Consider the following 27,065-nt stretch of genomic DNA (forward strand, 5'->3'; position numbering starts at 1 on the left):
CTTTCTTCCCCATACTGATGCTCGGTTTGAACTGCAGGAGATTGTCTTGACCATGTCTACATGCCTAAATGCACTGAGTTACCGCCATGTGATTGGCTGATTAGAAAATAAGTGTCAACGAGCAGTTGGACAGGTGTACCTAATAAAGTGGCCGGTGTGTGTGTATATATATATATATATATATATATATATATATATATATATAAATTTCTTTATTTATTTATTTTAGCTTTTAGCTAAAAGCTAAATTTTTAAGTTAATTTTTAAGTGCTTTTAAATGTGCTATATATATATATATATATATATATATATATATATATATATATATATATATATATATATATATATATATATATATATATATATATATATATATATATATATATATATATATAGCACATTTAAAAGCTGTCTGTTCCAGAGAGGAGACAGTTATCCAGTTTTTTTTTTTTTATGGCCTATAGTTAGTGTAGCTTGCTAAGATGCAATTACCGGTAACTAAATATTTGCATATAAATAAACCAACACTAGCCCCCCCCCCGACCCCTGCAAGGATAAGCGTGTATAGAGAAGAGATAGAAGGCCGGTTTATGTTGACTGTTGAGCTAAGAAAAAATACATGGATTCAAATTTAATGCTTCACTACAAAAAATGTAAATCTAAGTAAGTCATTTTTTCTTAAAATAAGTCAATTTTTTTCTTAAATTGATCAGGTAAGTGATACACTTTGCCACTGGAATAATTTACATTTAAAATAAGAAAAAAACTGCAATCTCTTATTTCAAGTGCATAATATCTGATTATTTTATATTAGGGGTAAAAATACTTATTCCTATGGCTGATCATCTTATTTACCTACTCAAATTAAGGGTAAATACACTTAATTTAGGAATTATTACTAATTTTCAGAATGTTTTTGCAGAGTAACAATTCATGTTAACAAAACTGATTGCTGTAATAATTTCAAAATTAAAAAAATAATTTGTCAAATCAATCGTTAAAGGGTAAAATGAATAGTACTTTCAGTCTCATGAGGAGTATATATAAACCTTGAACCAGAACTATACAGATGCTGGTCATAAAATTAGAATATCATGAAAAAGTAGATTGATTTCAGTAATTCCATTTAAAAAGTGAAACTTGTATATTATATTCATACATTACATACAAACTCATATATTTCAGATGTTTATTTTGTTTAATTTTGATGATTACAAATGACAACAAATGAAAATCTCTAATTCATCATATCAGAAAATTAGAATATTACTGAAGACCAATAAAAACAAAGGATTTATAGAAATGTTGGCCAACTGAAAAGTATGAACATGAAAAGTATGAGCATGTACAGCACTCAGTATTTAGTTGGGCCTCCTTTGGCCTGTATTACTGCAGCAATGCGGCGTGGCATGGAGTCGATCAGTCTGTGGCACTGCTCAGGTGTTATGATAGCCCAGGTTGCTCTAATAGTGGCTTTTAGCTCTTCTGAATTGTTGGGTCTGGTGTATTGCATCTTCTTCTTCACAATACCCCATAGATTTTCTATGGGGTTAAGGTCAGGAGAGTTTGCTGGCCAATTAAGAACAGGGATACCATGGTCCTTCAACCAGGTACTGGTAGCTTTGGCACTGTGTGCAGGTGCCAAGTCCTGTTGGAAAATGAAATCTGCATCTCCAAAAAGTTGGTCAGCTGCAGGAAGCATGAAGTGCTCTAAAACTTCCTGGTATGTGGCTGCGTTGACCCTGGACCTCAGAAAACACAATGGACCAACACCAGCAGATGACATGGCACCCCAAACCATCACTGACTGTGGAAACTTTACACTGGACTTCAAGCAACGTGGATGAAGTGCCTCTCTTCTTTTCCTCCAGACTCTGGGACCTTGATTTCCAAAGGAAATGCAAAATTTACTTTCATCAGAGAACATGACTTTGGACCACTCACCAGCAGTCCAGTCCTGTTTCTCTTTAGCCCAGGCAAGACGCTTCTGACGCTGTCTGTGGTTCAAGAGTGGCTTGACACAAGGAATGCGACAGCAGAAACCCATGTCTTTCATACGTCTGTGTGTGGTGGTTCTTGAAGCACTCACTCCAGCTGCAGTCCACTCTTTGTGAATCTCCCCCACATTTTTGAATGGGTTTTGTTTCACAATCCTCTCCAGGGTGCGGTTATCTCTCTTGCTTGTACACTTTTTTCGACCACATCTTTTCCTTCCCTTCGCCTCTCTATTAATGTGCTTGGACACTGAGCTCTGTGAACAGCCAGCCTCTTTAGCGATGACCTTTTGTGTCTTGCCCTCCTTGTGCAAGGTGTCGATGGTCGTCTTTTGGACAACTGTCAAGTCAGCAGTCTTCCCCATGATTGTGTAGCCTATAGAACTAGACTGAAAGACCATTTAAAGGCTTTTGCAGGTGGTTTGAGTTAATTAGCTGATTAGAGTGTGGCACCAGGGGCCATCAATTTTGAACCTTTTCACAATATTCTAATTTTCTGATATGATGAATTTGAGATTTTCATTTGTTGTCATTTGTAATCATCAAAATTAAACAAAATAAACATCTGAAATATATGAGTTTGTATGTAATGTATGAATATAATATACAAGTTTCACTTTTTAAATGGAATTACTGAAATCAATCTACTTTTTCATGATATTCTAATTTTATGACCAGCACCTGTAGATTAGAAGCATCTGAGGTGTGCTGTTTTATCAGACCCCTGTGTTCAAAGCTGCTGAGAGGATTTAATTCTCAAGACTCAGTCTGAAACTTAACCTTACAGTGCAACTTCTGTTTAACTGTTTAAAAAAAAAAAAAAAACCCTAAATGCAGATATGTATGCTATAAGGCCTTATTTAGAGTTTAGTAACACTGGATCCTACATTGCCATTAAAAAGAATTGCCTGATTGTTTTTCTATGTGCTCGGTTCTTTTTAGAGCATTAAATGGCTTTTTGTTAGAAAATCTGAACATGTTTAAATGTTTCTGCTTTACAGATGGGGTAGAGCTATTGGTGTGTCAAAGTTAAGTGGGAGTTTAAGGGTAGCAAAATGAAGTGTTTATGCTGTACAAATAAGCCAGACCCCCAGTTTGTTTGTCCTATTGACTGAAAAGCATTTATTGACCTCTTGGCAGCTGCTTTTTCATAAACAACTGAGCAAAGTTCCAATTATCCAATTATAAACAGACACTCACCAGTTCAGGCTGAACCCTAAACACACTGACCCAGTTGGAGCCCTGAATACTTGGCCTGGCAGATTTGATTGATTCTTTTCATGCATGGTTTGCTGTTATTGTTGTTATGCCCCAGACCCCTTCTGTTTAATATTCCAGAAATTAAAATTCTTTTTTTTTTTTGCAGGAACAAGGAGGATCCCTATGAGAATTGTTCAAAAGGAAAGAAAGACATGAAGAAATCAAAGTCCGAGAAGAAAACCGGTTCAGTGAAGAAAAAGTAGATAAAACAGGGAGGTTGCTGTGCCTCATATTTATGCAAGGGCTGTTTTTAATAAGTGTGTGTGGGGAGGGGTGGGGGTGGGGGGGTGCAGAGGCCGTTAAATATAAATTAACTGTTTAAAGTGACAACAGAGATTGTTGACATAAGTCATATAAGTGGTTAGATTATGTATTTGTTGAAAATAAAGGAAGAATGTGTTAAACATTCTGCTGGATATGTGTTTTTTTTTAAGACTTCATGATGCTTTTAATATACAGCCTATAATAGGAGTTACTGTTTTGTTGCTCAGTTTCTGTTAAGTTTTTTATACTTGAATTTACAAGGTATGTGTAGATGATAAAAATGAAAAACCTTGATTTTACTTTTCATTATATTTATGATTATATTCATGCCGTTTCCGTTAAGATGTCCCTATACTGACTAATCTTTATCTGTCAGACAAGTGGCACACATTTAAATTTGTCTCCTGACCTCGTGATCAACTCAGCAACTGTAAGTTGCCCAGGTCCTGTAGCTGCAAGATAAGCACAAACCATCACAACACCACCACCATTCTGGACAGTTTAAAGAAGTAACTACTGCAGATTGTATGTTCTTTTTGTTGCATACAATAAGGCTATTGGCTTGTGGATGCATCTTTTCTTTTAGTTTATTTTTCAAAGGACATTGTTCCAGAAGTTTTGTGGTTTATTTGGATGTGCATACCAAAGTCATGTTGCCAAATCAGTTTCAAAGAGAGGAGACTTTACTCTGGTGACCTTTCCCAACCAGCCAAACATGTAAATAATTTTATTTGAGTCACTCAAACCACACATCATCATGTGAGGATATTCTCTGTAGCAGCCATCTTGGGTAACGGATAAAGAGGAAGTCCCCCTCAAATGCGGCTCTTTATAGGATTTGAGCAGCAGAGAGGAGGAGGAGGCCAAGGAGGGTAGAACATGTCATTTTTTTCCTCTATCCAGAAGCAAGCAAGAGTTATGTCGCTCATACAGCATATGCTAAGTTGAATGACAGTCCTATGGGGAAAATACAAGAAGATTCTCAATCTTTCAGGATTTATTGGGGAAAATTTTTTATAGTTTTTTGCTTAAAGCTACAGTGTGTAATTTTTAGCGACATCTAACGTTCAGACTGCAGACCGCAGCAACATGAACATCTCCCCCCCACCGCTTCTCCCCCCCAACAGTATGGCGAGCGTTATGGGACAACATGTCTTCCATGACATCCGCATCACCTACCTTCTCAAGTGATGAGGTTTGTTCACATAGATAATTTTAATACTGCCATCTATTGTTCAGTACCGTCTCAGTTCATCTCTCTCAACTTGCCGTAGTTACTTTCGAGCGTAATGGGCGATCTCGCAATCGCTAGTTTGTTGGCTCTGCGCTGCCGTAGCGCAAAGATGTCTGCCTCCATGGCTGCGAGACCCGCTCCTATGTAATTATAAATAACGAATTCTAAGGCAACGCAATATTAAGGTTAAGAGGCTGAGCTCGTAGATGATGATAGATAACATAGTTATGTATAATATATTACATTTCTGACTGTATATCCCTGTAATTATTACACACTGTAGCTTTAAGCCTCGTTTTTGTTTAACTGTTATGGTGATTTAGGTCAAACCCATCAGTTTAAGTGAGTGATAATTACATTTTTAGTAGTAAGGTTTAGAATATGTGTTGATCACCTAGTTTAGAAAGCACATGAGGTTTGGTCATGTTTGACAGGAAGGGGGGCAGTAGCAACAGTTGCTGAACCTGTTCTCACTAATATTAAAATACAACACAGTATTTTAGACATCTGTTCATTAGTTCTTTTCATAGATATGTCAGATTGAAGCAGGGACGGAAGGTTTGTAGGCTTGCATCTTTATATGACCTATTTAGGACCTTTTCTGGTATATTTGTTAACCTTCTAAAGACAACAGGCTTTATGGAGACCAAAGGCTGTTCCATTTTTAATGCTAAGGGGTCTGGTTTGGTATGGCGTGAATTAGGATTAGATTAGGGCTTGTGTAAATGTTCAGCATTATTGCAGTTACTAGGATGAATATAAATCTATATAAAGTCCTAATATGGGTAATTTTAGCCCTAATATGAATGGAAATGCAAACTTGTGTGTCTGGGCATACTGTCAAGTGTCTTTTTCTGTTCCTTTTAGCAGTGTGTGGTTATGTGCTCAGTAGGGTACAGTAAATTGTTTAATCATAAAAAAAAAAAAAATATATATATATATCTATATATATATATATATATATCTATATATATATATATATATATAGATATATATCTATATATATATATAATAAAATTGTCTATTATGCAATTCTATCATTACATGCAATTATTTAGTTATGTCTAAGTAAATAATGGGGTGCGATGGATTTATAGTCAGTCAGGCCTATGTAAAAATTTAACTTTTTTGTGTTTTCAAAATTTTTAGGTGCCCAATATTCCCAATAGTTAGTTTTTTTCATAATAAATATACTGTGAGCTGAGAAATTAGAATTAAATTGGTTCACAAATTGTGTTCCTCCTAAGTCACTAGTAGGCCTCTATATTTTAGGTCAGTATTAATCTTTGACAGTTGCATATAAGGTTTGAACATCAAGGCAAATATCTAATTGTCATCTAATCAAAGCAAATAAATATTTTTCAATAAAAGTAGCGATACAGTACATAATGATATTCCTATTAATAACAGCCATTTTTTCAACCTTCATCACTGAGAAATGTTGCAACTATCCCTGTTCCGGGATTAGTTGCAACATCTGAGATTTTGCAGATGTCAATTGTGGAAAAATGCACTTTTCTTGACGTCATTGATTTTAAGTATTTACAGATACATTTGAATTTATTATATAAAATTAGATCTTTCAATTCCAAACCATTTTTGGGTATCCATCAAATGCAAACGTTGCGTCTGACTTCGATCCCCCTTGATGTTGAAAGAACTAAGCTTAACACTAAGTAAATTAAAGGATCATTTAATTTTTTTATGTTCTGGTCTCTATTTGCACCCCTGCGTTCTTCGAGGGGGAAAAAGAAAGTGGAAATCTTTGGAGAATTCAGCAGCTCACTTGATCAAACAGTAGCAGATGTAATCACTTTGTTTGCTCAGATTTCTCTTATCAATGAGCACTGTTTATGCGTTATAAAACACCAAGTTTTTTTGTAAGCCTTTACGTAAATGGCTCACTATCAACCCATTTGTTAATTTCATCTCTTTTTTTCCGAGCTTGCCTGAACGCAACACTATTCCTGCGGGAACAGCTTTAGTTATCATGGGGGAATGAACCTCCCCCTGCATTCAGATAACTCCCTGTGTTATTTAATGCAGACAGCAGCTCGCCTCAGGTGTGAGAGAGATTAGAGTTGCTGCAATACATCAACTTTGGATCATCTGAGAGCATAACTGCGCCTTTAAAGCCCGTTCAGCTGGAGGAAAAGTTTCAGATTTACTTTTAAATCCACCCAAAGGCGTTTCTCTGCATAAAAAAAGGGTTACGCAACAGAAGCTGATATCTAAACAGCAAGGCTCGATTTGGGGAAGAACCGAAACAGAAAAAAGGCATATTTAAGTTTTAGAAGGAGCATCAGAAAGATGTCGAAACCTGATTACTCCGGGACTTATCATTTGGTGGAAATGGAGAATATGGACGCATATCTTGCAGCTTTGGGTATGATTTTCTTCATTATTTCACAGACATAGAAAACTAATCTAAAACACTAAACTGTTGATGCTTCAATCAGCTCTGCATGTTTGCTGCATGTTGCATGTGAGATAATCTATTAGGATAATGCTTTTTTCTGCAGGCTATCCTTATTCACAGGCAGCACTACATTAGTGGGATGAAATCTTGTCCTCTGGCTGACCCCACACTCACTCATTCACTTTGCTTTTATTCTTAAAGCTCTTCTGTTATAGCAACCATAGAAGTATCATTTAAAATCAAATGTCCCTCTCATCAGATATCAATATCGCCCTGAGGAAAATTGTGTGTCTGCTGAAGCCCACTAAGGAGATCACCCATGACCCAGCAACAGGAGCCATGAAGATTCGCACCCTCACCACTTTTAAGAACTTCAACATGGACTTCACCATCGGGAAAGAATTCACAGAGGACCTGGGACCTGTGGATGGCCGTACCTGCCAGGTGTGGGTCTGGGCATGCTCTTTGTTGCAGGACTTTGCTTTGTTTGTTCAATTCCCAAGGAGAATCATCCCACCTGCTCAGTGGCGGATCTAGACCAAATGTACCAGGGGGGCAGGAAGGGGCCAGAGTGTTTTCATGGGGGCACAGAAAAGCATGAAATAAAAAACAGAGCAAGGGATTCAAATATATTAAGAGAGCTGCATGAAGTGAAATTTCTATTCAATTAGCTTTAATAAAAAATCTATTTCTTATGAGGTCAATATACATTCATAGTTTAGGAATTTTACGTATTTTTTACTTAAGTTAAAATGACAAATTTCTATAAAATCTGAATTAGAACTCAAGAAAAACTGATAAATTCAGCTGTAAAATTTTGAGGTTTTTTTTTTTTTTGAAAAAAACAATTTGGCAGATAAAAACTGGGATCCTATCTCAATACCACTGAAACTATCACCTTATTGTTTTTAAATAATCGGTAAAACACAATTTGTAAAGAAAAATAATGTAATAGATCCAAAGGACCTATCAGTAACCATGTCTGTTCCAGCACATATCATTAAAATTTCTTTCAAGTATTATTTCTTCAGTACAGGGGCCAGGACATGATTTACAGGGGCACTGGCCCCCATTGGCCCCTCTCAAGAACCGCCCATGCACCTGCTGTTCTAACCACATGGCCCAGTTATAACTGAGTTATAACTCAGTAAAACTCCTTGATCCTCCTTAGGATTCAGAGCAACACAAAGCAGTGCCTAATTGTGGAGAGAAAGCAGGATGCATAACTTTCAGCGCTGTTACATTTCACTGGATATACAACTTTCATTTCTTTTTTTGAAGCATATCTCTTGTTGCAAATATCCTAACAAAATAATTTATAACTGAAGCTCAGACGAAGTGCTGCTGATAATCAATTTTCGAGTGTTTTAACAAATGTTCTGTTGTAGTTTATAGGCTAAACATTAACAAGGCCATTATAACACATGCATAAGCTCCAAAATAAAGCTTTCCATTGTAACTATGTGTTGAAAATCAGCCTTAGCATCCCTAACAGAATTTCTTCCAGGGCTGCCTTATATAATTCCCTACACCACAAAAGCACTAAATAGCTTCTCTGTCTTTACTGCTAAATATCTCAACCACAGCATGATGCAACCACCACAATTTTTAACAATAAAGGGCTGACTTTTGACACCTAAATCTTTTTTCAGGTTACAGAGTTTAATTTTGGTATCAATCTGACCAATGCCCACTTTACTAAATGGTGGCTGTGTCCGCTTCATGGCTCTTGGGAAACTTTAACTGGAGCTTTTATGATTTATTTGTCCCAACAGAGTGTTTTGTAGTGGGGGATATAATGTGCAAAATTTCTTTTTTTGCCATATAAAGTGTTTTATTCATTAAAGCAGTTAGAGCCTTACCCCAAAGCCCTGTAAACATGCACATTCAACTTTTCAGATTTCGATTTGCAAAAAACCATCTATCATTTTCCTTCTACTCCACATTTGTGTTGTTTTGTTACATAAAATCTTAATAAAGCACATAAACAGTTTTATAAACTGCCTTACTTCCAGAAGGAAAAAACTTGAATCAAACATTTCTTGACCATGTAAAGTGTTTGTAAATGGTTTTCTCTGACTTTTGTGCTGTTTGCAGACTACAGTGAGCTGGGAAGGAGACAAACTTATTTGCGTACAGAGAGGGGAGAAAGAAGGTCGAGGTTGGACCCACTGGCTGGAAGGCAACAAGCTCCATTTGGTGAGGATGAATGGGCTCTAGAGATGGGGGAGGGTTGGAGGAAGGAGGGAGACGGAACAAGGAAAGTTTGAGCCTGTAAGGGAAAAATTATGCTACAGTTGATATGGTTAATCAGGGAGGACATGCAAACGAGGGAATCATACATTGCTCCATTGTGCACCCATCCTTGCAGCAGAGATTTATTTTTCTCTAAATAGATTTCAGCTTTTGAGACATTTTAAACAACCAGCATTGTTTTGTTAATACCCTTGTTAGGGTGAGGACAATACAACCTGTTGTTGACGCTAAACTGGAGGGAATTGGAAAAGAAATGCCGGTGAGGATCAAGATTTAGGTTTGTGGGTTTTATAGGGAGAACTGGCAGGGGAAGGGAACAGTGTGGGGCTGACGATTTGTTCCAAAATGAGTGAGGGGGGAGGGCAGAAAAGATAAGTGCGCCTTGAAAGAAAGAGTGACGGATTGCTGGGTGAGAATACGAGGAGACACTGTGGAGAGAAAGGAGAGTTTGAAAACAATCCCAAGTTTGTGGGGTGTATTGCTCATTTAACTCTAACATGCCAAACTCTCTTACTGACCATTCCTAAACACTCCCTTTCCCATCTGTTCTCTGCAGGAAATGAGAGTTCAAGGCATCGTTGCTAAGCAAGTCTTCAAGAAGGTGGAATGAATTTGCTGCTGACGAGCTGCAGCACACAGCTCTCCTTTAAAGTAGTCGAACTGAATCATGTTTATAGCATTTTTATTCCAATCATAAACCTGTTCAAAGATCATAATAACACTAGAAGACATCTGTTCATTGTGGCAGGAATTATTCAAACACTAACAGCAAAGATGACTGCAAACATTCCCAGGTCGTTTCTGCTTATTGCACAATGTTTTAAGCAAACCTTACATGGGTCACAGTTTGCTTCTACATTATAAGATCATTAACAGATGAAATGACTTTGCGTGAAACTATTACTGCATTTTTTGTATTCTTTTACAAGTTATAAATACTAAAACTCTGCGGTTGAAATTTGGTGAAATCTGTTTGCATGATACAGTGATGTCTGTGAACCAACAAAAAATAAACAATAAAAGTTCAACTAGAAATCTTTAAATACAAATACAGCTTTGCCTCTAAACCTTAATAGGTTTTAATACTTATTTTTTGAAACGACACAAATTCAATCTTATTTTTCTCTAAGAAGCAATTTCTAAAACTTATATGATTAATTCATCCATCTTCTCCCGCTTAGTCCTTGTCAGGGTCGTGGTGGGGCGCGGTGTTTATCTCTGGCAGTCTGTAGACGAGAGGCGGGGTTCACCCTGGACAGGTCACCAGTCTGTCGCAGGGCAACACAGACACACAATCATGCACATGCACACACTAACACTTAAGCACATTGTATAGAATCCAATTAACCTAACAATCATGTTTTTGGAATGTGGGAGCATCCGGAGTACCCCGAGAGAACCCACGCATGCATAGGGAGAACATGCAAACTCCATGCACTCCATTCCTCTGGGCCAGAAATCGAACCAAAACCTTCTTTGTGCAAGGCAGCCCTGAAGTTTATATGATGTCTATGGGACATTAGTTAGATTAATTCATGAAGTGAGTTCAGGATTTTAGAAGCAAGGTTGTGTTAAAGTGTTATAGAGTTCATATCTTACATCAGCATTTAACTCTCTTGTTAAGTCAATATAAATCCTGATTAGCTGTACCTGAACTATGAAGCTAATGTCGGATCTAAAAAAACAAACAAAAATTTTTAGTTTCTTGTAAATAACTAAAATCTCTAAAGTGTCTGCAATTTTTTTAATGAAGTTAAACCATTGCAGATTTCTTTTGGATGGTAATTTACATAGAACTCGGTGACCATAAACACAAATAATTGTAGTTTTAAAAAAAAAATCCTTCTGTATAAAATGCTTACAGACAATAGAACAAGTTAAGGCTTTCCAGTCTGAATAGAAATACTGTTTAAAATTCAGTTAAGTGGCTTTTTTTAGTTAAAATGATTTGCCAACATGATGATTAAGGGCAGATGAGATTTTTTTGTTACCCAAAATGAAAAATGGTTGTTTAGAGGATCCACTCTAGTGGCTGTGTACAAGTTTTTGCAAGGATACATTTGCTACTTTAAATAGCTGATATATTACCTCCCGACAAAAAAGACAACTAAGCAAAAGTCTGCTTTTCCGTTTTTATTGACAACCTATTGAATACATCTTTCAGAAAAAAAAGCTAATCAGTATTTAGATGCAATGAAAAAGCCATGACTTCTCTGCCCAAGGTAAGATATTGCCTGTTTACCTATTTAGCAGAACAATTTTATTGACACGTGAAGTAAGGTGGGGATCAATGAATGGACTCAGAACAATTGCTGAAAATCTGTCATTGAGTTCAGGTTTGTCAGAAACTGCAGGGAACAAACTTACACAGATTCACTGATTGGTTTGTTTCTCTAAATCTAAAAAAACACCATCATGTTTAAGAGTTTGACATGTAGCCCTTTTTACAGTTTCCCTGCATCTTTGAAAACATCTTGTAGGTGATATTATTACAGTAAACTGTTGGAAAAAAATAAAACGAATATCATTCAGGGATTCGCCCATGTCCACACAGCTGTTTCTCATTTCTCAGAGTGCTATTGTGTGTTTGCAGTTCATCATCTGAATCAGCAGCGAACAGGGAAAGTTAAAGACAAAGACATATACAATCTATACAAGGCAGTGTTTTTTTTTAGCTAAAATAATCTGTTTATCCCTGTTCTGTAGAGCTTAATCTATCCTAAACTACAATTTCTGCTTTTTTTACTCACAATCAGCTGTTTTGAGAAATACTTCATTACATAATCTGAAGTTTTCACCCAAGTCCTGCAGGTGGCAGAAAACTATAAGTAATGCCAACCTAAACTGAAAGTAAAATATGCTCCATGTTTATAAACAGTCACTGCGATATTTCTTAGCCAGAAATGGCTCCATCAGTCGGTGTCCTTTTTCTGGCTGCTTTTAAAACCCCACCATTCATCCTCCTGGGGCTCAGAGGGAAAACTGAGGAAGTTTTTGGTGTAGTATTGTGTGGTGGATGTGTTGCAATCCGATTGCAGCGGGCATATGGTACAGCTGCTGACCAAGCTTTCATCTACGTTGATGATTCCAGGATTATCTGAGGAGGAAAACAGATTGATAGAATAAGAAAATACATCTGGTATAGAAGAAAACAGCCCGCTGAATACCATGAACCAGGATTTTTTTGGCACACTTAATATGACAAAGGGGGAACATCTGGACAGGGTTAATTTAAACTAAGCCAGGAGGAAGTAACAGTACAAAAACAACAAAACATTAATTTATAATTAATTAACTAATACATTATTAAGCTGTTGATTTATTTCAGTAACTGAATTCAGTACATGAAACACATGGTGCAGATTATTTAAACACAGACTGATATGTGTTAGACTTGATTTCTGATGAAAAGGAGGATTTTCTGCTTATTTACATTAACATTTACGATGAGAATATAACAAGACAAAAAAAAACAACAACAATTTTGGTAACGAGATATAAACTCAGTGTTCTAAATTAATAGCTGAATTATTTCTATAATCATAGAAATAATGTTCACATTTTAAATTCTATTTGCATGCTTTATATAGAAACATTAGGATGTGCTACATTTATCATTAAGTTGGCTTTTAGTAGTTTACTGCTTATAAAGCTAAAATGTAAAAGAAAAAAAATGATTAAATAATAGACGGTAACATTGTAAATGTTCCTCATTCTAAACTGGATATAACTACTATTAACACTCAATTATTTAAAAAAAAAAAAATACATTTTTAAGTAATTTGGCCAATAAATAGCAAATCTGACTTTTTTTTTTTAGGTGAAGAGAAACTGGAAAAATCAAATTTATTTTCAGAAATAACTTAAAGAGAGAAATTTGATTATTTGAGACGTATGATAATTTGTCAATAAATCTTGGTCTTTAATGTTTGTCTCATTGATAGATAATGCTCCACCCTGCAGTACATTGTTAGTGTAGTTTGTGATCAAACAAAGGACAAGGGTTTGACTCAGAGTCTCAGATTACAGAGCTAAAACAATAAACTGCAGGAATATAAGACTGAGCAAGTGTTATAAGTTTTATGGATGTATAGTAGACAAATATGTTGCAAATCATATTGATATTGTTCAAAAACGCAAAATTTCTCAGGTTATAAGGTACATTTTTTAATAACATAACTGTAAGAAGGTATTTAAAATACTTATAATAATTCAGCAATCTCATATCTAACATTTTTTTATTGGTATAATATTCTAAACTTAAATGACATGTTTTCATTTTGCTGTAATTAGAAAATAATACTAATAGTCAAAAATAAAGGCATGAAAAACATTATTTTTATCTACAGTATAAAATGTCTTACTCAGTGAAATGTGTTACAGAAATAAAATTATTTCTTTGAGTGTATACACGTATATGCCCCCCTTTTGTTTTTTTGTTTTACCTAAATCAGGCTGGGGTGATATGCAGACGCCGCAGCTGTCTTGGCAGTGAGACAGAAGCTCTGGTGGAGCAGGCTGTTTAGAAAAAATCTCCTCCATTTTAACATTGCCTGTAACAAAAAAAAAAAAAAACATAGACAAGTTAGCCTCAGACATTTCTATATAAAAAAAAACAAAAACAGATCAGATACTTTTAACTGCCACAAGCAGACTCTAGGAGGCAATATAAACGCAGTGATGAACTCGGCAGCACCATTAGTCACTTAGCTCCACACTAAACCTGAATAGTAGCAGCTCAGTTCACACATTTGTTCAGACAAAAAAGTGAAAGTGTTCAGGTTGTCAGATTGGCAACAGTTCTGACTTTCCTTTGAAAGTGATTTTAACTTCCATAGCAAACTAACTCTCTTTATCCAGACAATGCACTGTGTTAAAAATATCAAGTCATCACTCATCAAGCCCTCACAGTATTAACAAAGGGACTTCTGCACAAAACGTTGAAATCGTTTTAACTCAAAACTAAGCAGAGAAAGATATTAAAAGACACCAAATTGTTTCTGGATTTTTCTGCAACTTTTTACTGAGACAGAATCAGATTAATGGGTGTTTACTGACAGAAACTGGTTCTGTTTACGGGAACTTCACCCCTGACTTTCAGTCTGTGAGGTATACAGGGGCTTACATCCGGTGGTGAACCCCCCCCCCCCACCCCCCAAACTTACAGGCAATAAGCCTACACCTTATTGTCAATAAGGAAACCTTTTACACAGACTTCATGTAGTGGATTTTTTTGTATTCTTTACTTGTTGCGCTTTTTCTTTACGATGCAAATGACCTTATCTACCATAGATGTTAAATGTTCCAGAAGATTCATTCTTTCTTTTTTTATTTTCAAAAAGTCCTGAGGATGGTAGAGAAATGATTCAATACCTTGACTTCCCCTTTCTATGCTCAGCCCCTCATACAACATCAGTCAGCTTTCACCAACATCAGATATTACTTAGCTGAGCAGCTGAAGATCTTATTAATCTAACAACTTTTAACTTCTACCATTTGGTCTGGAAACAATGTGTAGCAACATAACTCATTCATGGTTTTCTCCACACACATAAACCTTACTCAAAACTGGGACTATGTCTTTGATGCAAATGCCCTGAAACTCCTTAAACTTCCGTCCTAATAAGGGTTTAGACTGTGCATTACCATAAATAAAAAATAGCTTTCTGTCTCTGATGACTCAATAGTCAACCGAAACTACACTTTTAGATGATTTCTGCAGCAACCACACCCTCCTCTTCCCTCATTCTGAATACAGACTCGTATTTCTGAGGTTTCATTTTTCAGGAACACTTTGGTCACATTTGACTCAAAACACCAGTCTCGCCCATTCATCATACAAAAATGGCAGCATTTGATGTGAAATTATCTCTAGCGTAACCCAGAGAGAAACACGACGCTGAGAAGCTATGACTCTCTGCTAGTTTAACAAAAGGATATTTTAATAGAGTGTCTGGTTTCATTGCGGGAAACCACTAAGACAAGGGTGTCACAGGAGGTATTCAATTAAAAACCTAATCACCCTTGAACGTAAGTATACTGTATGCCTAAGTCTATTGACACTTTAAGTAACAATGAATAAAACTTCAGAATAGATTAATATGTATTTTCTGCACTTTTATTTTATGCCAAAAGGTGTAGCAAAAACAAACAGTTGATTTCTGTTTACTTTTATCACTTAAACAAGGGATGAAAAGTCCAAATTTGTGAAATCATTGATCTGAGAAAAATCCACAATGTTGCAATTTCTGAAGAAGTCCTAAGAAAATGTAAATAATGTGCAGCTACAGTAAAATTTCCTTTAAGATGATCAGGGTGATTAAATTAGTTAACATTTCTCTTGTTTATAAATGTGGTATCACACAGGTATCCCTCAAATAACGATTTATTTTAGGCCTTTTTATCCATCCATCCATCCATCCATCCATCCATCCATCCATCCATCCATCCATCCATCCATCCATCCATCCATCCATCCATCCATCCATCCATCCATCCATCCATCCATCCATCCATCCATCCATCCATCCATCCATCCATCCATTTCACAATAATTTATGCATAAAATTAGCTATATACGATTGATTATACCTACGGTTCTATAGATTGTTGGAAATAAAGTTATTCATTTGTTCACTGATAATAACTTCCTGATAGCACATACCATATTTCTCTTGTTGCCAGAGAGCTAGCTATTCTGAATAATTACTTTTGGGGCCTTGAAAGTTTTTCAGTCCAGCATTGAAGGATAGATTGAGCAATTTGGACCGCCTGGGCATGTCTGCTCCCCATATGTGAGGGTAAGTGCAAAAGTGTCTTACAGCCAGTTGAGCGGTGCTGAAAAAGCATTAACATCAGGAGGTCTGAGGGGCTGACCAAAAAGATTTAACCGATTTTGCTTGGAGGCTTTTAGAAAGCCTTCTGAAAACACAAAATAAAGCAAACATGACTTGACAGTTATCAGGTCTTATTGTAAACATTTAGTGTCTGTCTAAGCATAACATATAGGATTGTTCTCTTCTTATATATATAGTTTAAGCAACATTGGAAATTAAACTATGCCTGATTAATTTGTTATACAAGAAAGATGGAAAATACATTTACAACCTCCATGCAGTACCTCCACAACCCAATATGGGGCGAAACTAAAGACTTAATATCTGTAACTTAATGACATTATTGCATTCACTGTATTTGGATTCAGATACATTATTTGTTTTTCATTTATTTTCTAAAAAGCAATCCTGAATATTAAAGAAACTTTAGTTTCTTTAATATCTTTTGGCTAGATTTTGTTTTGATGGTTGTCAGGAACTGCCTTCATGCATGAGCGGTTAGCTGCATTTGATTTGAGCAGGTGAACTTTCAGGTGACATCAAGGAGATATGTTTTTAGAGATGAAGAGTAAGTGGAAATTAATGTTTCCAGCATATGTAGGATGTACTGTATTCCGACACGTCATAATGTTCAGCTGCTAAATCAAGCTGAAATGTCTCAGATTAAAAACATAATTTAAAGATAAAACAAAAACACAGAACCATGAACCTGAAAAATATGTAATTCTCACAGATACTTTGCTGAAACAAACCCATGAAAACTAAAAATGCTAAAAGTTCAATCAACAAATAATGTATTTTCTGCATAGGTTGTTATAAATGATCAGTTTTCAGGTTTGATATTTTTAGGTAACATGTCTATAAATATCTATAAATCTCCAAAAACAGCTACAGCTGATTGCTCCAATAGTCTAATTTTCTCAGCAGACTGAGATGAAAACAGGGAGAAATTATACGAAGGGACTCCACAACATAAAAAAAATCTCTTATATTGATCTAAAGTTCGCTTATAATCAAAACTGTCTTTTTTTAAGGACAGCTAGGCCTGTGTTCATATACTTTTTTAATCTAACTTGAGCAAATGTGTTTTATTGGTTTTCCAAAAAAGTAAAAACACAAGTTAAAAACAAGTAAAAAGTGTGAAGGAAGCCATTTATGTTAAGAGAGAAAAAAAGCCTTGCCCCGACTCCCCTTTTTCAGAGGCATATAGTATTGTGTATTGCAGTCTAATAAAGATCGCAACAGCTCCCCATTCTTAAGAGGGGAACCTGTTCTTCCTGTACAATTTGCATGCCAAAACAAGACTTTGTTAGGGGTACTCTATAAAGCTTGGAATTCAACGCTAATTCTGACATTTTGAATAGAAAAAGCTACTTGGATGGGAAGCGAAACGTCTTCAAACTTGGAAACAAAGTCCAGTAGTTTGTTTTTTGACTTTTTTGAAATGACTATAACCTGGATGATTGAGAATCTTGCCCATCACATTTTATTGGTTTTAAATTTTCCTTTGTTGTATCTTAAAAAGTGTGTATTTATTTTGATTTAAAATCTTAACTAAAACTAATCGTCTAAGGATTGATATAAATGTGGGCAATACATTTAAGAATGCAAGGTTAATATATTTTATTGCAGCAATACAAAAAAATAAATAAATAAAGGATAAATAAATATTCATTTTTTGAAGACACTAAGATAATAAAATTCACATCTTGGCAAATTCTTCTTCAAAGAACAGAAGCTCTCAGTATCTCTTCAAACAAAACTGCCTGCTCTGACACAACACTGAGGAAATTTTGTTTTTCTGCAATTTCTCTTGAAACAACCTTTTGAAGAAGTGGACAGGAACATGTTTATTCATGTGGAGAACATAGATATGCAGAGATAAAGAAACAAGAAGTATGCACCAGTGAACTTTGTTACCAGCTGTACTTTTTGCATTGAATAGGAGCAGTGAATTAGATAAGATTCACGTTTATATTTCACACCACAGCAAAAGAAAATGTCAGATAAAGATTGGAGTCAGCCGAACATCATAGGCAACACAAGTGTGCCACATACGTAGGATTGACTTCTCAGTATGAGTTTGCTGCCTGTGAAGTGTGCGTCACGTTATGCCGAAGAACTATGTCAAGCTAAAACTGTACAGGATGTGGTTTTATCTACTGAGCTCATCATCCTTGTTTTCATTTTTAAAGACGTCAGGGTTTAGCTGCTTCTTTTGCTGGATCTGCTACTTTTATGCAAGATCTAAAAGAACCTAACTCAAACATCAAACACCAAAGACTTGTTAAAGTGAGAAAATTAACGATCAAAACGTGATTTACTTTAACCACTGCCCTTCAACTGCTTCAATCTCATAGTATTTATTGCAAAGGATGTAAATCCACTGTGTGAATATTGACTACAGAAAAAACATCAGTGCAGTTAATCCCATTTCAATGTGTTTTGTTTTACAAACCTGTTCTGTAGGATCTACGCTTTGTTCTCCATAAAAGGAAAGCTGCCACGACCACTATGGTCAACACGAATCCGGCCCACAGGCTTGCAGGCAGTACCCAGGAACAACCAGATGCTGAAAGAGAGTCAGATAAAGGGGATCCACATGCATATTAGTGATGCTTATGTTTACGCAACAATTTACGTCAGTGAAAAGGTTTGATTTTATGCTTTGGGCATAAAATGTCAGTAGGAAAGAGCTGATCTATTCTCATCATAATTTGATATTTCTAAGGGAGTTAATCATCAGCATCTGACAGAAATATAAACAATTAATGCCTTCTCACACCATGAAGTATCACTATTTTAATATAAAACAAACTACATACAAAGCACTCCCCAATAACTGCGTTGCATGTTAGATATAAAAACAGCCTTATTAACATCTTGCTATCAGCAGTTTTTACCTTTCTGTTTATATAATTGACTTAAGAGAGGAGAATTTCTAACTACTTGAAGAAATAAATCAAGCTTTTTGTTGCTTACTTGCTTAAGATAGGAATGTGAAGGGAAACAAATAAGATAAAAGCCCCAAATCGTAAGCGAAAGACAATATTCCAAGAATAAAGATAGATAATAGATAGAAAATAAAAGACAGACAATGGGGTAATAATGATAAGAATAAAATTGAAATATTGACGAATATCAAAAGGATATATATGAACAACACAGTTTAAATTACAATGTCATAACAACTTGTAACAGCTTTTGTCAAAGTAAATTAGCTGGAAACTTTATATTTTGGATTAAGATTTATCAAAATAAATTATTTCAGTTTTAGGTTATTAACTTCCAGAACAATTGATATGCAAAACATACCGAACGAGTTTGAGAAGAACGCTGCAGTTTTAGCATACCTCTTCTTCAAGGTATTACCTCTTATTCTAATTATTTTCTCTTAAAATCACAAAGCTGAATGGTAAGTAGTCATGGATTATTGGACTAACAAACTGAAATTTGACTTATTGAAAAGTTTGCACTAATGCAATCTTTGTTTAACCTTTTTAACTTTATTTATCTTTCATTTAAATCGGATCAAAGGCTGGGTCACAGAATGATTAGTTGCTGCAAACAGATGCTGAGTTTTTGTGCCTGACCAAACTTTTCATGTCAGAGACACCACTGGGAATGCTGCAGCAAATAAAAAAAAATTGAATGAGAACAACATCTGTAGCTAAAAACAGTGGTTTGAATGGAGGAATTACTTCTGGCCTGAAAACCAAAATAATCACCATTGTTATCTTCTATATTTGCTAACTAATCATTTATCTTATACCCCTTTCCCACTTTCTGAAAAACAGGTTTACTTGTCCATGTCTACGTGGGTCAAACGACTTGGCAAGGGACTCTGATTGGCATGCTGTGGGAACACCAGAACTGAGTTGACCCGGTAATTAATGTGATACCATTGACATACAGACGTCAAAACACTGAGCCTGCCCCGTCTGATCTAACAAGCCAAAACAACTCTGTTTACATTCGATAAACATGGTGGGAGAGATTCGGACAGAAAAAAGACCCAAACAGTAAAGCACACTGACTACACCCTGGCTTCCTTACATGTTGATCTCTATAGTTTAATTTCTGTTGCACTAGTGACATAATCAAAGCTAACTCAGCCTGATGGTATCACCAGACACATCCGCAGGGTGATAGAGGTCACACAGCTTGCCAGTGAGAGGTTAGAACCATCTTTTTTTGCCAGGAGGCAAACACTGATTGTTCGCGTGAAAAACATGCGTTAACCCAGTATTTTCAGTAGGAACGAGGGTTTATTAACAAAAGAAATAACATTTTTGTTTCAGTTGCCTAAAAAAAAAAACTATAAAATATATTGTATGAACTCCCAAAGACCTGTTTAAAAATCTCAAGTATGAAACCACTTTTGCAGTCCACTTGAAAATCTTAAAGTCAAATGTTTTTGAAGTAAATATGTGATATATTTTCTTGTGTTTTCAAGCACTTCCTTCAGCATCACTATGTTCACTTTACCAAAACTATGCAATATTGTGATGTTTAGATGTGAAGTCCTTGTAAGTTTTCCTTACCCAATTAATCAGATGAGTCTGGCAATGTTTTCATAAATCAGCTGGATAAAGCAGGTTGTTTATTTTATATTTCCATGTTTAGACTCAAATATATATTCTTAATTTTGAAGTTTATTTTGCTTCTGGGAAAGATGTTAAAGAAGCTCTTTAGAGCTCACAGTTGCTTATAAGCTTTTATACTTTTTACAAACTTATGATTTAAGAATAATCTTCTTGAAGCAGTTTATTGTCTGTTGATATGGCAGGTTGTTATGTTAGAATTAGAATCAGAATAACTTTGTCTCCCAGTCTAGAGTAACACTGCAGAGAGATGAGATTGAGTTTCAGTACAGCCAATCCAAAGTGACTCAAATTAATCCTTTATATCAACAGGAAGTCACTTAAAATATATGTTACATTATTTCTTTCATAAGAATCAAATAGCCCCAAACAGGGTTAAAAACATAATTAGTTGCAGAAAAGTGTGTAGCATAGCGTCTGGTTAAAATATCTTACAATGAAGGGAAATGACAGGTGATAATTGGGTACTTTTATGATTATTGTACAACATATTTCAATGAAAAATTTAATTAGCAGGGGAAATAAATTGATGCACAATGTTACCTGTTTTTAAAATAAATTGTTTGCAGCTTCAAAATTAAAGTAGAAAAGGATGAAAAGGAAAGATAAAAAATTAAGGTCAATAGACCAGAAACTACCCAAAAAAAGCATAATCTTAGTCATATTAGACATATAGAAGTCCATTATTTGAGACTACCAAAAATAAGAAATATATCAACACAGCAATCCTCTACGAGGACCATAGTAATATATAATGTAATGTATTTGAAGTTTAGCAATGAGCAAAAAAATACCCAAAGTTTTCCTAAAACGTGTGTTTTCACCCTGATTTTAAGGACTGTGTCTGTTGGTGTTATTGACCATGCAGAACACTTGTTTATCATGTTCGGTATCAGGAATTTAGTACACTAAAATACAGCAACGTGATTAATGCTTGAGCAACAGTTAGTCACAAATTTAGGAGACAGAAATAAGGTTTTTCCATTTAACAAAGTAGAAATGACTAAAGTAAAAAAGTCTTTTTGTGTTAAGAAGACTAAAATTTAGATGTGGTTGAAAATGGTTTGGGTTCATCAGATGGGTTTAGTGAAGCCTAAATTTTATTGTTTTGGCTTGTGCCAAACTGAGACAACTTATGCTAATAATAAAATAAAACTGTAATGCATGTTTATGACTACATATCAACAACAATTGCTCGTCCATATTTATCTATAAAAAGGAAATCGTTGGAGAATGTAAAGTGCTTTGGATTGATGTATATACAAGGGGTCACCATTAGTTACTATGATGTACCTTGCAGGTAAGATAAAGTTGAAGAATTCAACCCCTGTCAATCTGAAATTATTCGTCTCAACAACAGTTGAAGTTAAGTTTATCCCTAAAACACTGATCAGTAATTAACCAACCATTCACAGCCTGATATAGGAATTCACACTTTTCAGAGGCTTGTTTTCCAAAGAAACGCTGTGAAACCAGCAAACCACAACATCACGTCACCTAAAATTGAAAAGAAAACTAAGCAACCAAGCAATATGTTTCACCTTTTTACCACTAAGAATATTAGCTAAGTATTCACACTTATTCTTTAAATGTGATTTCATACCTTAGCTAATTACATTAAGAATGATATGCCTTAACCTCCTGTAAGAAAAAATCAAACTGCAGATGCTGCATAAAATGGTTTCCTTTCTGTGTCACTTCCACTTCCTCTCCTAATTCAAGCTCAGCCGGGTTCTAGAGAGTCGCATCCGCTAAACCCCACAAGATAATATTCTCAGTTATGCGAGATGAATAATAATGCACCAAATGCTTAAATGTCAAGAGTTACACCTACGAGATTTGGAGTGACAAATGGCATCAGCTTTTGGGGTTCCTGGAGTCTTCACCTGTCCACTGTCACATCTGAAAAGGATAGATCAGAAATTAATAATTTATTAACAGTTTGAGTTTGTGACCCAGAGACTTATTACTAAGGTATTGATATGTGACTGATCCACTCACACTTAACCACTAGATATTCAGATTCATTAATATGAGATGCAAAAAAAAATGGAGTCAGACTTGCCTGGTGTACTGTTTACAGGGGGAGAAGTAATCTGTGACATTGCTAAAGGTCCCATTTCCACATGGAGCACAGACTGTGTCACTTTTTGAAGTAGCTGCAAAAATAAAAAAAGCTGAAGGCAGATTTGTTTTATATATATATATATATATATATATATATATATATATATATATATATATATATATATATATATATATATATATATATATATATATATATATATATATATATATATATATATATATATATATACACTGTGATGAGAAGCCGTGCAAGAAACCAAGCAGCTTATGCAACTTACGTTGATTTTTGACTCCTTCACCCACAGGGCACTTGGTCCAGTCCTCGCAGTGCTCCGACAGCGAGTAGAAACCTGACTTACACTCACAAACTGTGTCCCTCTCAGTGGTGCAGTTACTAATCTTCTGTATGTTTGTAGCTGTAAAGTTAAAAAATAGAGATTATCTCTTGTTATCTTGTGATTTGAAGGTGTTAAAAGTTGTCTGCATGACTGTGGCTGGGTGGGTGGGTTACAGTTCAAACTGTCTTTACTACCACCCACACTACACATCTAAAAATTTTCACCAGTCAGATTCACACTGTAGATACTTTCAAATTAGCTTAAACAAAAAATGTTCCACTGCTGCTTTAGAATCTGTACTTCTATTAAAAACATTTTTGTGTAAGACTGCTTGCAACGTCACAGAGTTAATAGGTTTTTCTGTTTGTTGTCATATTTTAATATTTTAGGTCACTCAATAAAGTAGTTTTCAAACGATGATTTAATTTATAAACAGAAGCTTTTTACCCTTTGAATTCACTTTGGTTAACCATATTTTAGTTAAAATGAACCAGCTACATCCAGGATGTAAGTTAACAAATGTTAACTAACTATTTAAGTTAGCAAACAATTTTTATAGAACTTGTCTGACCGCATAGTAAACTCAGAGGTCACAAGAAGCTGCACATAAGAAGTCAACCTCAAAGATAAGAGTTTCTAGAACAGATTAGGAGCAAAGTCCTTCGCTTCCCCAAGTCTGGAAAAGGTTAAACAGGTAACCATAATTAGAGCATTTATCCACAAATGGAGAAGACACGGATCAGAAATGACTCTGAGAGCATCATTGACTCATTCAAGGGGTTAAAAAAGAGGCCAAAACACCAACTGAAGAACTCCAGATCTTGGTTGCTGAAGGTCAAAGTTCATGATTCAATAATAAATGAAAGAAACTGGAGAAAGATTGTGCCCATGGTAGAGCTCCAAGGGGAAGAGTACTGCCAGAGAGAAACAGGACTTTGATAGTTCCCAAGACCTCTGGGAATAATTGAGACAGCAAGGATATAAGGGAAAGGTGAGCACACTGTAATACCTGCAGTGGTCTAATGGTCTAAGGCTGCTTTTATGTTTCAGGACAACTTGCTTTAAATTTGGAAATCATGCATTTTATCCTCAAGTAAAAAATCATGAAAATGACAGTCCTGGCCTCCATTCATGAAAAAAACAATATCTTCAAAATTGAATAAATTAAAGGTTTTGGACAAGGGTATAGTCAAAGTCTGGTATTGAATGGGATTTAGATGCAGTTATTTGTACTTTAACAAGTGGTTGATGCACAAAAACTATCAATGTGACCCATTAAAGCAAACCGCAAAGAACAGTGGTTAGAAATTCCTCCCCAGCTATCTAATTTTCTCAGGATCTCTTTGTTGATATTTAAATCAGTTTAATGATCTGAAACAATACCTGTGACAAAAACAGGAAATTTATAATGTGGCCAAACACTTTTATTCCCAGCGCAGTGAGCTGAGCTTGCAAAATAATTAGCACAGCTCAATAAAAATAGAGCAATGGGAACAGCAGGGAAAAATGATTCACTCATCTGCTGTTCTGTTACTGAACATGTGTGACCGACCACAGGTTTACAGAGGAGGGCAGAGTACCACAGAATTTTACTCAACTAAGAGTAACACCACTTCATATGTTTACTCAAGTAAATTTAAAAAGTAGTCATCCAAGAAAGTAGGAGTAAAAAAGTATTTAGTAAAAAGGCTATAGAAGCACTGAGGTACTCATCATAAAATCTGATTTACTGTTTCAATTTTTTCAATAAGACAAACCGAAATATAGTTCTGTCCAAAGTGTGTTATTTCAAAGGCTTCAAGAAAATAATAAAAATAAATGAATACTATAATTAAAAAATAGCAAAGGTTCTGTTTGTCATAGAAGTTATGACACCACTCCTGACAGTTGGTAATGTAGACCTGGCAGAACCATATGAAGTACGTTCACTGACAGTATTTACTTGTTATTTTAAATGAGCTTGACCTCCAAACTTTTCAGGGAAGGTTCATCCTAAGCAAGCTTGTGTACAAAAAGAAAAGCTCATTCTAACATGACGTATTAACTGTGTGTGTTTATGGAGCATCTATAGTTTAAAACAAGGCTTGCTCATTTTCCATTGACCTTACTAACAGTGGACAGAGTAGCTAAACATTTTTGCAAATTCTAAGAGTAGTGACATTTTCTAAAGGTTTTACATTAGTAAAAATATGGTGCAGTAAAAGTACTTTTTGTCAAAAAGTTACTCAAGTAAATGTAACTGAGTGAATGTAACTGGTTACTACTCACCTCTGCATTTTGTACACTTAATACATTGTTTGAGGTTGTTCCAATCCTCTGTGAACGTCCCTTCGGGACAAGAGCTACAGATTGTAGAATTTGTTTTATTGCAGTCTTCCTTTACGAATTTTCCTGAGAAGCAAGATTTAAAATAAAAAAAAGGGATACATTCTTTCGTAGAGCAATTTCTCTAAAAAGAGAACATTTAAAAAAGATTGAGATGTTTACTGACCTGCAGGACATTTGTCACAGCATTTCCCATCTTTAAAATACTGCCTCTCATTGTTGCAATCCTTATTTGCCATTAGTCTGCGTTTGATCACAGCCTTTAAGTTGTTTGCAGAAGTTCAAGCCTTCAGTTTCCCTTTACACTCTCTGATTAAACTCCAGCTCTGTTTACTATGAAACACGCTCTTCTCTCTTTCTCGTATGATTTGGCTTTGGCAGCAGATTTCTTTTCCCTCCTCACTTTTTCTGATCCTACACAATGGAAAGCCCCACTGACCCTCATCTGCTGTTTTCCCCTCCGCTTTTACGTCTCTGTGAGGCGGACCTCGTTTCCTTCCTGTACCAGCTCTCTGTCTCTCTGGAGGCTTGAACTCTGTCTGTTTCCGCAGCTATAAAACCAAAGGCGCACTTTCTGCTGAACCCTTTTTGTAACTGAGACATTTCCTCCCCCGGTTCACCCTCTCCTTCATTGTTTGAAATAAACCGTCATTAAAGCACTTCTGTAACACTGCAGATGTAAAACAAGTTGTTCTTGTTCCAGGTTAGAGAAATGAGTCTCTTGAATGATTGGTTAGTCCTGTTGATCAAGAAAAGATTTCCCAGGTAACTTAATGTTTGCAGATTTAATTTGATATCTCTTGTTCTGTGCCCTGCTTGTTTTACTGTCACTAAATCATGAACATTAACAAAAGTACCAATGCAACTTTGTCTTCCTCTTTTGAAAAACAATGACTGTATACATATTACAAGAAAATAACTTTATATTTCCCCCAGATTTTTTAATACAAGGAGAACCAAAGTCAAATACCTCACGTGTGCACAAACTTTCAAATTAAGCTTGTTTTTGAATTTGGCTGAGAGAAATAAAGTCTGTAAAAAGAATGCTTTCAGTCCTGAATAATTCCTCTGTAATAAAGCATTACAGAGCTGAGGGGCATAGTAACAAAATCCTGGCTCACTTTGTTTAGTTCTGGTACTGGGAACACTAGTTAGCAGGTCTCCAAAGAGCTGAGAAGTCTACATCGTTCCTTCTTAAGAAATTGCTCAATTTGTTTTGAGCCAATTATACTGATTTCTTCATAGACCAGCAGCAGGATTTTGAAATCAATCCTTTTATCCCACCAACAATCTGTTCAGCAGATTGCTTACATTTTTTGTCTCCAGAATGCTGCTGCAAACAACACATGGATTATATCACACATATTCTTATCCTTCTACACCTACTCCCTGTTTATTAATTTGACTCTATAACCCAGAGATGGTTAGAATGAGACAAACTGAATTT

At 35.5% G+C, this 27,065-nt stretch overlaps 3 protein-coding genes across 4 annotated transcripts in view; 2 read left to right on the forward strand and 1 right to left on the reverse strand.

Moving 5' to 3' along the window:
- ptpn6 (protein tyrosine phosphatase non-receptor type 6) overlaps positions 1-3,662 on the forward strand; it is a 31,135-nt gene extending 27,473 nt beyond the window's left edge. For both annotated transcript variants that reach the window (XM_038284352.1, XM_038284354.1), the window contains one exon: positions 3,361-3,662. In XM_038284352.1, the coding sequence (XP_038140280.1) occupies positions 3,361-3,457 (97 nt within the window). In that variant the 3' untranslated portion in view covers positions 3,458-3,662. The remainder of the gene's footprint in view (positions 1-3,360) is intronic.
- Positions 3,663-6,753: 3,091 nt separating this feature from the next.
- rbp5 (retinol binding protein 1a, cellular) lies at positions 6,754-10,476 on the forward strand. Its single transcript, XM_038284419.1, has 4 exons — positions 6,754-7,138; positions 7,431-7,615; positions 9,269-9,370; positions 9,984-10,476. Exons 1-4 carry the CDS (start codon positions 7,063-7,065, stop codon positions 10,035-10,037), a joined length of 417 nt encoding a protein of 138 aa, XP_038140347.1. The 5' UTR covers positions 6,754-7,062; the 3' UTR covers positions 10,038-10,476.
- A 1,069-nt stretch (positions 10,477-11,545) lies between these two features.
- On the reverse strand, positions 11,546-26,173 carry LOC119783090 (tumor necrosis factor receptor superfamily member 5). Its single transcript, XM_038284418.1, has 8 exons — positions 25,785-26,173; positions 25,562-25,684; positions 23,234-23,371; positions 22,933-23,026; positions 22,702-22,769; positions 18,722-18,835; positions 13,873-13,980; positions 11,546-12,524 (listed from the first exon to the last, which is right to left on the reverse strand). The coding sequence occupies exons 1-8, from the start codon at positions 25,855-25,857 to the stop codon at positions 12,340-12,342; spliced, it is 903 nt and encodes a 300-aa protein (XP_038140346.1). The 5' UTR covers positions 25,858-26,173; the 3' UTR covers positions 11,546-12,339.
- Positions 26,174-27,065: the final 892 nt, after the last annotated feature.

This window comes from Cyprinodon tularosa, unplaced genomic scaffold, assembly GCF_016077235.1.
Source record: "Cyprinodon tularosa strain WSP-4 unplaced genomic scaffold, ASM1607723v1 ctg2, whole genome shotgun sequence".
Classification (NCBI taxonomy): domain Eukaryota; kingdom Metazoa; phylum Chordata; class Actinopteri; order Cyprinodontiformes; family Cyprinodontidae; genus Cyprinodon; species Cyprinodon tularosa.

What these genes read in the sequence shown, in the direction of transcription:
- rbp5 (XM_038284419.1), top strand. Translation starts at nt 7,063, where the DNA reads ATGTCGAAACCTGATTACTCCGGGACTTATCATTTGGTGGAAATGGAG. An exon ending in CGCATATCTTGCAGCTTTGG is followed by an intron (nt 7,139 to 7,430) that starts GTATGATTTTCT and finishes CCCTCTCATCAG; the next exon opens with ATATCAATATCGCCCTGAGG. An exon ending in TGGATGGCCGTACCTGCCAG is followed by an intron (nt 7,616 to 9,268) that starts GTGTGGGTCTGG and finishes TGCTGTTTGCAG; the next exon opens with ACTACAGTGAGCTGGGAAGG.
- LOC119783090 (XM_038284418.1), bottom strand. Translation starts at nt 25,857, where the DNA reads ATGGCAAATAAGGATTGCAACAATGAGAGGCAGTATTTTAAAGATGGG. An exon ending in CTGTGACAAATGTCCTGCAG is followed by an intron (nt 25,685 to 25,784) that starts GTCAGTAAACAT and finishes CTTGCTTCTCAG; the next exon opens with GAAAATTCGTAAAGGAAGAC. An exon ending in CATTTGTCACTCCAAATCTC is followed by an intron (nt 18,836 to 22,701) that starts GTAGGTGTAACT and finishes ACTCTCTTTCAG; the next exon opens with CATCTGGTTGTTCCTGGGTA.